Source organism: Salvelinus fontinalis, chromosome 35, assembly GCF_029448725.1.
Source record: "Salvelinus fontinalis isolate EN_2023a chromosome 35, ASM2944872v1, whole genome shotgun sequence".
In the NCBI taxonomy this organism is placed as follows: Eukaryota; Metazoa; Chordata; class Actinopteri; order Salmoniformes; family Salmonidae; genus Salvelinus; species Salvelinus fontinalis.
This window is the reverse complement of record NC_074699.1, coordinates 26,714,225-26,726,857: the sequence shown is the minus strand read 5'-3', so window position 1 is coordinate 26,726,857 and position 12,633 is coordinate 26,714,225. Positions and strand designations below refer to the sequence as shown.

Genomic DNA, 12,633 nt, shown 5'->3' with positions numbered 1-12,633 from the left:
TATATGTCTTGTCCCTTCTCTTTCACTGAACTGCCTCATGCAGACCAGGCTAATTATGAACAAACTGCCTTGTGTTAACATCTGGGAGAAGGCTGTTATACTGTATGGGAGATAATGTGTCAGTTACTGTCAGTCTTTACTTATCCAATAAGATCATCAATAAGCCAGCATCACCATATAAGGCTATAGATGATGTAAACAATGACACTGAAGTTCATAGTGGTGAGTGAGAGATGGTGGTGATAATGACCAGGATGATGATGATGCTGAAGACAATGACTGTATATATGAACGGACAAAGCCATTGATCATGTGACACCATTCATTCCTATGTGAAGACTCAACAGCACATTGAAGCTAAATGAAGCCGGTTAAGATTGCGTCTCGGGGCCTCCCGGGTGGCGCAGTGGTCTAGGGCACTCCATCGCAGTGCTAACTGCGCCACCAGAGTCTCTGGGTTCTCGCCCAGGCTCTGTCGCAGCCGGCCGCGACCGGGAGGTCCGTGGGGCTACGCACAATTGGCATAGCGTCGTCCGGGGTAGGGAGGGTTTGGCCGGTAGGGATATCCTTGTCTCATCGTGCTCCAGCGACTCCTGTGGCGGGCCGGGCGCAGTGCGCGCCAACCAAGGGGGCCAGGTACACGGTGTTACCTCCGACACATTGGTGCGGCTGGCTTCCGGGTTGGAGGCGCGCTGTGTTAAGAAGCAGTACGGCTGGTTGGGTTGTGCTTCGGAGGACGCATGGCTTTCGACCTTCGTCTCTCCCGAGCCCGTACGGGAGTTGTAGCGATGAGACAAGGTAGTAATTACTAGCGATTGGATACCACGAAAATTGGGGAGAAAATGGGATAAAAAAAAAATTAAAAATTAAAAAAAAAAAAATGGCGTCTCATGAAGACATAACATGCGCAGTTGGAGCTACTCCAAGAAGTGACAATGTATGCTAGCTCAGCATTGGGTAGCTCAAGTTAAAGGCTGACTGGGGTACTGCAGGTTGCAATTAGCAACTAAATTATACTTAGAACTTCTTCTATGTGCGATTATAAAATAATCAGTTCATGGACATACATCTGGTGTATTAGAAATGTGTTTTTTATTTACACGAAGATTGACCACAAAGATTGACCTTTTTCCATGGCAGTTGTTCTCCTCTGGCTTCTAAGAGAGGTGGCAGTTGTTCTCCTCTGGCTGAAGACAATGACAACGGCATCTTTATCCTTTAAGATAAACCTTAAGAACTTGTATCATTTCATTAATGAACGTTACTTGGTAAGATATTTTATTCTTTTTACGGTTTCCTCCCTATTGATGAGATGTATTTGAGATATTCATGTATTTTCAAGAGGACCACAATGGAAATACGTTTTAAAACTTTTTTCATCCTTTAAACTTTATCATCCTCAATCATTTTTATGACATTGTACTGTATCGACATGTGTGGTTGTATTTTGTTTAAAAAATCTCAGCTAATGAGGCAACACACACACAAATCACATGGTTCTAAGTGTTTCGAATCCATCTGCAACAACAACAACACACAAATGGAACACAAGTTAAATAGGAACAAGGCGTATTTGGGGTCCTACATCAAAGTCTATTAATGGGCTTAGGATACCCAGAAGCTGCTGCCTTTCTTAAGCCAAACCAAACAGACAACTAAACAGATGCTGTGGAAGGTCTGAGAAGTGTTCTCTATATGTTTCATACCTAGTGCAAAGAGACCAGGCCACTCCACTCAACTAACCAATTATTCTATTATACTGTTAGACCAACTTCCGGGTTAAAATGAGGGGGAACAGGGTGGAACAGGACTCATCACCTTAGTATGAGAGCCAGCATATGGTACTGAACAGATCTTTGAACTACTAATTTTTAGGGTACAGCTCGTCTGTCCAGAAACTCCTAATTCAACCCCTAACTTCGGGCAGAGGTGACAGATATTGGATATGTATAAACACAGACTTCAATTTCTTACAGTTGGATATGATTGAAAGTGAAGGAGGGATCACTACGTAGATGTAGGAAGCTCTGGATTCAGTGTCAAATATACCTTTCACCACAAGCACACTCCGCAAATGACAACGTGTGAAAGATTAAAAATATATGAATAAATAAAGTTCACTGTAAATTATTTCAGTACACAATGGGTGTGTTAGTCAGATTCCTAGTCAACAGCCAAAAATGCCAGTCTCACACCCACTGTTCACTATCTATGGATTTACAGAGCATATGGAATACAGATGTAGGATCTTAATTTGAGTCAGTTTACTACAGCAGGAAAATAATCCTGTAGAAACAGGATGTGGATTATAATTAATGGACATTTTTGTAGGGATTGATACATTTTTCGTAAGGGAAAATCAAGTCTGACATTTCATAGTGGAAATTACAAACCTCAGAAGCCTTTTAAAACCTCAAATATACACTACAAGTTTTAAATGTCCTGCATTGCAGGAAAGTTCTCCTACAACAGGGTGGCCAAACTAAGATCCTACTTCTGTGACATAATCTACAAACAAGGATTCACAGCATTAGAAGACTTCTTGCTACAAGTCAACCTTGCTGTAGGCCTATGCTACGACTGATCTCTATGCATACCAAGACACTCTGAGCAACATGTCCTAAAATAGAGAACCACCAATAAGAACCAAACCTGGTCCCAGTGACTGCCTGATTCAGGGGGAAAACATGCACATTAAAGACAGAAAAGCACTAATAAAAATCCACTAATGTTAAACAGTCCCCTTCAAAGGGATCACTCCCAATATCTGTTGAACTTTTACATATCATATTAATATGCAATTTCAGCCATTGTTCACTTATGGTCTGTTTGATCTGCGTGGAGGCTATATCTCTACAGGTAATGGGAATGATGATGAGGAAGGTTGGCACTTTATTAACACAGTTAGGAACAGGTGAGGTTAAGGGTCACGTCAGGACATTGTGTCCACCTCATTGGACCTCATTTGGTTTTCATGACCTCATTTGGTTTTCAGCTCAATCTCAGACAGTGATTTGTGTCAGACTGAACAAACGCAGGATTAGGCCTAGGCACCGGGTTGGCTGTGAGTGATAAAGTAGGCCTACACATATCCCTCCAAAAAAGGAGTCATCTTCTGTCCCCCACAAAAGATTTCCTCCCAAGATGAGAGAGCACAAGACAAGGACACACACACACACACACACACACACACCCACACCCACACACAGACACAGAGGATGTAGCTAGCTATGCTTCCGTATATATCCATTTTTATAATGTCTTTCAGCCTGACATTGTGCGTGAGATTTAAACAGGGCTCTATTGTATGTCAAACCTCACTTTTAATGGGTTTCCTATAAAACTGTTCAGTGATTATGGTATTCAAATCATAGCAATAGCAGAGTGCTTCCCTTCCTCTGTACGGGTGTCTGGAAATGATCCCGGCCAGGGAAGCGTACCACATCTTAGACTAGGGCTGCACGCTCTCTCTGTTCACTAACCATGGCGCTTTTTCCTGCGGGCACTATGTGATCATTTATAGAGGCTTAATCAACATGTATTGAATGGTGTATGTACTTTGTGAATCAATTTTATAGGGCCCTGCCTTCAATTTAAGCCCTGGCCAAGAGGTTAGCGATGGTTTTAACACCATACCAGCTAACGTAGGGCCACCGAAGCATTCAAAGAGAAAAGCTTAAGTTATAACCTCTCACAGCTTCCTTTAGGGGTTCAAGCATCATTCTCATTTATATGATGATGAAGAAAAGAGGGTAGATAAATGCCAGCTACTGGCATGAACTTAATGATGCCCTTTCCCTTTCAATATGCATAAGAAATAGAAGCTGCGGTATTATTGGTAGAGCAAAGTAAAATAGTGGACGAGGTATACGTAGGCCCAGAGCCATGTATTAAAATGTATGCATTAATTTCTCTAAACACATGGCTCTGTGGAGACCTATTCTTACATGACTGTTCTAATATGAAGCAGAAATATGAGAATTTTCATACATGTCCTGGATTGGTCAACACAGGTCAACTGTGTGCTGAAGGTGATGGAGTCAACATGGATGAACTCATGAATTATATTGAGGACATGGCCTGAAGATATTTCCTCCGCTCTATACCATATCTCCATCTTCTTTCACGTTATCTACACTAGCTACTGATCTTTCAAATTTCGAGCGCAATACCACATGCCCTTTTTAATGTATGCCGCAGACGCTCTATTCTTCATGTACACACGTAACCCAACTAATAGGCCACCCTGTCGGAGCCAGCCAGGTACCCTAGTGCTACAAAGGGATTGTCTAGGGGTGATGTGGGGTTGCTTCAAAGAGGAGAAAAAAGCAATAGAAAAGGGCGGAATGTAAAAAGTCAGCAAGAAAAGAAAATCTCTTTTAAAAGGGGACACAATCTTATGGAGGACTCCCGCGCGGAACCTAAATAATACATTTCAGGTTTTGATATAACTATTACTGCCTGTGAAGAGTCCTTTGATGTTAATTGAAACCACTGGGCAGCAATCTGCTTTATAGCACTGACAAATAGCAGTTTCCTAAGGCTTATCGTTGACAGGGAAGGCACAGACTTGCTCCATATGCTCATTCAATACAAATACAAATCAAAAACCATTCTCTTCTTTATGGATACTGGATGCACCACAATATGCATAAGGATAGTTACTGGCAGGAGGTTGTGGTGGGGAAATATGCCTTTTGCAATGCCTAAGAGTACCTTGAGTGAAGTTCACGTATGGTACTGGAGTCTGGACAACTCAGGACGCATATTGTTTGCAGTTTTTCCAGTCGTTTTTTGTCCTTGCCTTTCTTCTACAAACCAAGGACAATTTGATAATGCAATAATAACATGTAGGTGGCCCAATATAAACCTCCACAGAGGAAACATATCATTATTCACAAAGGAGCCTGTCTCTACTGTAGTATATTTGTGATTTTTCAGACCAATGATATTTTGAGGCATGGGGAGACATAGGGAGAGCTGACTGCAGGGGCTTTAGGGTTGGTAGTTCTGGTTTTAATACAGACAGCACACAATAATACAGACAGTCTCTGTCTTCCTTCCTTTAATGTGCTCAAGTAACATTTCTGGCACCGCACTTTCCTCACCTTTGATTTCTACCCAGCTTTTTTATACACTCATTATATCACAAAAAAAGCCTTGTCAAAGGGGTCGTCCAGAGCTGATGTAATGTGCAACAACAGAAAACATCCCCCCATCCCATCGTGAACCCTGTGAGATGGACATTAGAGGAGAGGTAGGGAGTAAATAGCCTGATTGGCTACATGACAAGTGATGGTTATTGTTGGGAGGTTGTAAATTGTCTGTTTTACCATGAAGGACCTGAGCATTAGGATCAGTTCCAGTGCCCCCGCTGTGCTGTTCCAGACAATCTGACAGAGAAATATGTGACACACACACACACACACACACACACACACACACACACACACACACACACACACACACACAATCTGACAGAGAAATATGTGACACACACACACACATACACACACACACACACAATCTGACAGAGAAATATGTGACACACACACACACACACACAATCTGACAAGAAAAAATGAGACGCGGAATAACAGTTCCCTTCTGCTTGTCTTTGAAATGTTTTTCATCCAGAGATATGATTGACAGGGGTAGTATGTGAAAGGTAGTTTAACAGACATGAGGAACAAAATGATGGATTGGGTTGATGGGGGAAAGACAGGGGTTTGGGACATTACCAGTTAAAAGGGATATTTATAACATAAATAACAAATGTTCTCTCTATTAGCTCTGTCCTAAACCCTCCTATATGCCCCCATATGTTTATGTTCTAATATGCACGTGGATCCAGTTTTGTCAAAGTGTTTACAAATATATTTTTCATACAGATTTTCTTCTGAAGAGAACGGGGATAGAGAGGAAATGTAGGTTATAAATAGGAATCAAAAGGACCATTTTCTGCTTATTGCCAAAGGATGCCAGAGACACCAACACATTTGAAAGCAGGAGAGCTTTTGAGCTTTTTACAAGACAGGTGAATGGAACATGTGTTAAATCAGTGTGCTCGGTTCACTTAGTTCAGCTCTACCATAAAAGGAAAGAGATTACAAAGGAAACTAATGAAGACACTGATCAAAGTCTGTAATGGTAATACAAAGCAGGTGTTTCCAACCTTACAGTCCCCCCCCTTACAGACAGAGCACATTTCAACACTATTCACAGTATGTTACGAGGTATTTGGTTGAACCCAAGGTAGAGGGAATATTGTCTGCATGTGATACCATACATAAATGCTCCCATACTGTATACAGGATGCTTATGGTTTGCCTTCACAATTGGTGGTGAGTAGAATGTGATGTGTGTCTGTCTATGTCGAGGCAGCCAATACCTTTTCGCAGTAAAGCACCTGGATATGAGATGCAAGAGTTGAAAGAGTCTTGGCAGTGTTGGAGTCTTGGAGCATGTTCAAAGCATGATTGCTATTTTTACACGAGTTACAAAATGCTGCTTTTGATTTAGGCTACACAAGAAAAAACCCAAGCAGCAAAAAAGAAAAGTTCAAACTGCCCAAACTCTTTGCTATTTCTTCTAAAATCTCATTGTATTGGCTGTTCCACTGGATGTTATAAGGTGAATGCACCAATTTGTAAGTCGCTCTGGATAAGAGCGTCTGCTAAATGACTTAAATGTAATGTAAATGTATTGTATTGGCTATGCCTATTCGAAAATATAAAAGTGACAGTGGAAATACATTTAATTTAAGTTTACCTTATTATTATTTCAGCTACTTTAGTCGTTTTTATTTGATCCACGTGCTGTATTATTTTGTGTTATAAACCATTGTTTTGCCATGTTCAATTGCTAAAGTACTTGTTCGCATTTTAGATTAAACGCGCTCATCGACATCAAAAGAGCAGCTGCGAGATTTACCAGATTTATACAATTATCTCAACGTTATTGTAAGGATGGTAGGGTTTCCATATGATTTGAAGATCTAGTATTATTGTAGCTGCTGTGCGCACTACGCAGCAAGAATCCCCATCCGGCTGAGTCAAATTACGCTTGAACGCATTTCCTCTGTTCCGTGCTTCGGGATATGAAGTTTTCCATTTTCATTCGAAGCAAATTAATACTAGATTGTGATCAGAAATGTATTCTTTCATAGCCCGTCTTTGTATCTATATTATTATTACAGGCACCCGTTCATTTTATATGCCCTGTTTATTTAATAGAGCTATAGTTTTATTGTAATTCTTCTGTTGGAACTACAACTACCAAGATGAGCTGAAGCGAAAGCGGGTGTGTAAACATAACTCTAGGAAACATGAAACGATCGGGTGGCAGTGAGAGCGAGAAGAGAAGAAAGGTATTCATAGCGTTATTCTCCCTTAGCTCTGGCAAATACACAGTGGACTCGTTCTCTCAGAACTTTATGTTACAAATGCGGTGATGCTTGGGTCATTTTGAAGGCTGGAAAGCTGCAGTTGTCTATGTAGCTACACATCAGCCTGCATGATTTCTGGTTTTATTGTGGTTTCCTCTTCATTCACCTACAATGGAGCATCGCTGTTATTAACAGCTTTATCGTTACAGATAGGCCTACACTGTTTTTGCTTTCAGTATTACAGTTTAGACATGGGTGTAGACTGTGCTACAATAAACTGATTGGATCGCCGTGAAGGCTTGAATATTGATTTAGACACGTTGCATGGTAAAAGTCCCCTATAAAATCAGAATAATCTTGCTCCAAAATTGTATTAGGGGGGGGGGGGGGGGTGAGTGACTGCAGTGTGTTCTTAAACTATCCTGTGAGTTGGTGGAGAGCAGTTTCAGGCTGTGTGCGAGTGGTACAATTCTATTGCAGGTAATAATTCTAGGCTCATCTGAAACGGAAAGGACTATGATGGCTGCCGGATTGTCCTGGGATGCTGTTCAAAACAATGAATAGTAACCGCATTGACTGGCGTTCGTGTAAAAATATGATTGAGAATGAAATAGTTGATCAAAGGAAAGGTGTGACATTTTGGGCATACCCAGCTTTATATTAGGTAGCAGACCCCACTGCCAAAGAGGCCTGCTGTGATGTGTTCTGGTCTGAATGTGCTGTGTTTGTGGGTTGTGTAATTAGATGGAGAGAAATAGTAGGAGAGTAAAGGCTTTTCTGTTCTCCAGACCTCCTTAGCTACCCCTACTGCTGGGCCCATGCAGACTGCTCTGCTCAGGCTCATCCAGACCTCCTTAGCTACCCCTACTGCTGGGCCCATGCAGACTGCTCTGCTCAGGCTCATCCAGACCTCCTTAGCTAACCCTACTGCTGGTCCCATGCAGACTGCTCTGCTCAGGCTCATCCAGACCTCCTTAGCTACCCCTACTGTTGGGCCCAAGCAGACTGCTCTGCTCAGGCTCATCCAGACCTCCTTAGCTACCCCTACTGCTGGTCCCATGCAGACTGCTCTGCTCAGGCTCATCCAGACCTCCCTAGCTACCCCTACTGCTGGGCCCATGCAGACTGCTCTGCTCAGGCTCATCCAGACCTCCCTAGCTACCCCTACTGCTGGGCCCATGCAGACTGCTCTGCTCAGGCTCATCCAGACCTCCTTAGCTACCCCTACTGCTGGGCCCATGCAGACTGCTCTGCTCAGGCTCATCCAGACCTCCTTAGCTAACCCTACTGCTGGTCCCATGCAGACTGCTCTGCTCAGGCTCATCCAGACCTCCTTAGCTACCCCTACTGTTGGGCCCAAGCAGACTGCTCTGCTCAGGCTCATCCAGACCTCCTTAGCTACCCCTACTGCTGGTCCCATGCAGACTGCTCTGCTCAGGCTCATCCAGACCTCCCTAGCTACCCCTACTGCTGGTCCCATGCAGACTGCTCTGCTCAGATTCATCCAGACCTCCTTAGCTACCCCTACTGCTGGGCCCATGCAGACTGCTCTGCTCAGGCTCATCCAGACCTCCCTAGCTACACCTACTGCTGGTCCCATGCAGACTGCTCTGCTCAGGTTCATCTAGACCTCCCTAGCTACCCCTACTGCTGGTCCCATGCAGACTGCTCTGCTCAGATTCATCCAGACCTCCTTAGCTACCCCTACTGCTGGTCCCATGCAGACTGCTCTGCTCAGATTCATCCAGACCTCCTTAGCTACCCCTACTGCTGGTCCCATGCAGACTGCTCTGCTCAGGCTCATCCAGACCTCCCTAGCTACACCTACTGCTGGTCCCATGCAGACTGCTCTGCTCAGGCTCATCCAGACCTCCCTAGCTACCCCTACTGCTGGTCCCATGCAGACTGCTCTGCTCAGATTCATCCAGACCTCCTTAGCTACCCCTACTGCTGGTCCCATGCAGACTGCTCTGCTCAGGCTCATCCAGACCTCCCTAGCTACACCTACTGCTGGTCCCATGCAGACTGCTCTGCTCAGGCTCATCCAGACCTCCTTAGCTACCCCTACTGCTGGTCCCATGCAGACTGCTCTGCTCAGGCTCATCCAGACCTCCTTAGCTAACCCTAATGCTGGTCCCATGCAGACTGCTCTGCTCAGATTCATCCAGACCTCCTTAGCTACCCCTACTGCTGGGCCCATGCAGACTGCTCTGCTCAGGCTCATCCAGACCTCCTTAGCTACCCCTACTGCTGGTCCCATGCAGACTGCTCTGCTCAGGCTCATCCAGACCTCCTTAGCTACCCCAACTGCTGGTCCCATGCAGACTGCTCTGCTCAGGCTCATCCAGACCTCCTTAGCTACCCCTACTGCTGGTCCCATGCAGACTGCTCTGCTCAGGCTCATCCAGACCTCCTTAGCTAACCCTACTGCTGGTCCCATGCAGACTGCTCTGCTCAGGCTCATCCAGACCTCCTTAGCTACCCCTACTGCTGGTCCCATGCAGACTGCTCTGCTCAGGCTCATCCAGACCTCCTTAGCTACCCCTACTGCTGGGCCCATGCAGACTGCTCTGCTCAGGTTCATCTAGACCTGCGTTCAATTACTATTCAAAATCGTTTCAAACACTTTGTCTGTGATTGAGCTTGACTTGCGTACTGGACCAATATAATAGTCCTAACACTGCAAGCCCCACCCATCTGGCACTCTAGGCAGGCTAGAGCAATCACTCAAAGTTTTTGCACAATTTCAAATAGTATTTGAGCCCAGGTCTGCTCTCTCCAAGTCAGTCAGACCCGGCAGCTCCCAGCCTTGGCCGCGCCACAGTCTGCCATGGCACATGTGTTTGGATCATGTCTGACAGCACAGAAACTATGTAGGACGTGGTTCCTCCTGTTTGTGAAGAGCTGAGAGAGCGGCCATGATGACCAGATGAGAGCGAGAACGCTTTCCAGCTGGCCCCCAGGTGGGTGTAAGCAGCATAGAGCAGACACACACACACACACACACACAGACACACAGACACACAGACACACAGACACACAGACACACAGACACACAGACACACAGACACACAGACACACAGACAGACAGACAGACAGACAGACAGACAGACAGACAGACAGACAGACAGACAGACAGACAGACCTAGCTAGCTAGCTAGCTAATGGTTCTGCTTCCTCTTTTAGACAAATAATAAAAGGATGATTGAGGAACGAGGACATAGTATTGTAATGGTAAAATGGCTGGAAAACCACAGAACAGTTCTAAATTAGAGTATCTGTATTAATCCGAGTGGCTTATTATAGGGCAGGGACACAGTGCAGTGGTTCAGTTTATCATCATATGTAATAACTGGGGATATGGGGATATAACTGTATTCTCATAAGTGAGTGTGTTTGTAGTTAGACTCAGTCAGTGAGTTGTTTCCCCCTGTCATTTTGCTAGTTTAGTGAAGGCAAGCTATTTATCATGAAGGCCTACTGCACATAACTCCCAACCTGTTTTAAAAAGGCAGACTCTCAATTAAACCACATCCAATACAACGTGCAGGACAAAATGTCTTCCCCATGTTTCTGAGAGGAGCACTGTCTCATGTTTGTCTGTCTCATCAACTCAAAAGCCTAACTAATAGGCCTACTTGTAATATACTGTGATCAATAGCATGTGTTTTCACTAATGTCAGCAGGTTATTGTAAAGGAAATGCATGGTTTGAAACATGTCTATTATTTTAGAAATAAAGGTATATGCATTTTTATATACACGTCCTGCGTAAACTGAATATAAAGGGAATTGACCCTCAACTACTTCCTTGACGTTGTCTTTGACGTTGTCTTTGACGTTGTCTTTGACGATAGCTGCTGTCTATGTGATGACATGTATAAAGTGTTGATGGAAAAGTGGAAATATATTTCAGGGGAATGTCAGGCTAAGTAATGACCACATAGGGTCAGCAGATGTTGTGCTGAGGTCCTGGCTGAGCCCAGCACATCGCTCAGATCAGCCTCATTGGTTTCCTCTGGTTGTGGCAGCTAGTGCTGTTTAGGGTATTTCATTCCTCAACACTCATTAAAATGTTTTGTGTTTCCCTTGGCAATTCTGTTAAATGAACAACTAGAGGTAAAAGCTGATTATGTGGCCACACATCCAGACATGGTTAATCAACCCCCCCCCACAAAATGTACCCGGTGAATTAGTGTTAAGGTAACGATTTATGGCGACTAATGCCGGGTGTGCTGTCATGTCAGCTCTGGTTGTTTTAGCAGGAGGGATGTCACATTCAACACATTCAGCACCTTTCCCCTGCTCTGGCGGCCATCTCCCCCCTCTTACCCACCGCTAACACACTGCTAGTTCTATTAATGAGCCAATAATGGAGAAATAGTGTTGGGAGCTGACATAAAACACGCTTAGGAATACATAGGAGCACTAGGAGCCGGGCAGGGAACATAGAAGTAGGCTGCTGGAGATTTACATCCGGGCCTGGGGAAGGAGGGAGATGGAGAGATAGATTTACATCCGGGCCTGGGGAAGGAGGGAGATGGAGAGAGAGGACATTTCTCCACTCCTCACTGCATGGCTCTCCCTCCCTGACTCCGTCAGACCCCTCCAGCACGGCCCGGTCCGTCCGGCTGAAAAAAGGTTCCCTGGTAAAGTTAGTCTTTTGCTGTGGCTGATAATAGTACCATTACACTAATGGAGAGATCTGATGAAGGAACAGCCAGACATAAGGCCTGCTTTATTACCAGAGGGGGCCATTTCTTCCCTGCATTCCTAATGGCCTGAGTGTATCACCCTGTATTGATCAGGCCATCATGCTGCTAATCCAACACAGAATTACTTATCGCTGTTGAGGTGTCGATCCGGCTCCTGACTCGGCCCCCTGGAGCCCCCCGGCCCTCGGCCTCTTGTGACTGCATGGGGACCGGCACTAACCCACCGTGGAGGCTGTTTATCCAGCTGTTGATTTAGGGCCGAGCAGGGATGATGACCGGGAGGTCTTCATTGGTTGGAGGGCTGGCCAGCTCAATGTGGGTGGGGACTGCTTTGTTGAGGAAGAGGAGGGTCTGCTTACGGAGAGGAGGGAAATTAAGTCAACAGCTTTGCTCTCATTTAATTAAGGAGCAGGGAATGATCTGGTTCCTCCCTCTTTATGGCCCTGTTGGTCACTGTGGAGCAGTGAAGGGAAAGCTGAGTGATGAGCCTGCTTGGTGTTGTCCTGGGTAATTGAGCTGTGCTGTAAACAAG

At 44.8% G+C, this 12,633-nt stretch overlaps 1 protein-coding gene across 3 annotated transcripts in view; it reads left to right on the top strand.

Moving 5' to 3' along the window:
• Positions 1-7,281: 7,281 nt before the first annotated feature.
• The window catches only part of LOC129834645 (alpha-ketoglutarate-dependent dioxygenase FTO-like), a 210,444-nt gene continuing 205,092 nt past the window's right edge, over positions 7,282-12,633 (top strand). For 2 of the 3 annotated variants that reach the window (XM_055899828.1, XM_055899827.1), the window contains exon 1: positions 7,282-7,369. In XM_055899828.1, the coding sequence (XP_055755803.1) occupies positions 7,328-7,369 (42 nt within the window). In that variant the 5' untranslated portion in view covers positions 7,282-7,327. The remainder of the gene's footprint in view (positions 7,370-12,633) is intronic. The other variant, XM_055899829.1, reaches the window with a different exon arrangement.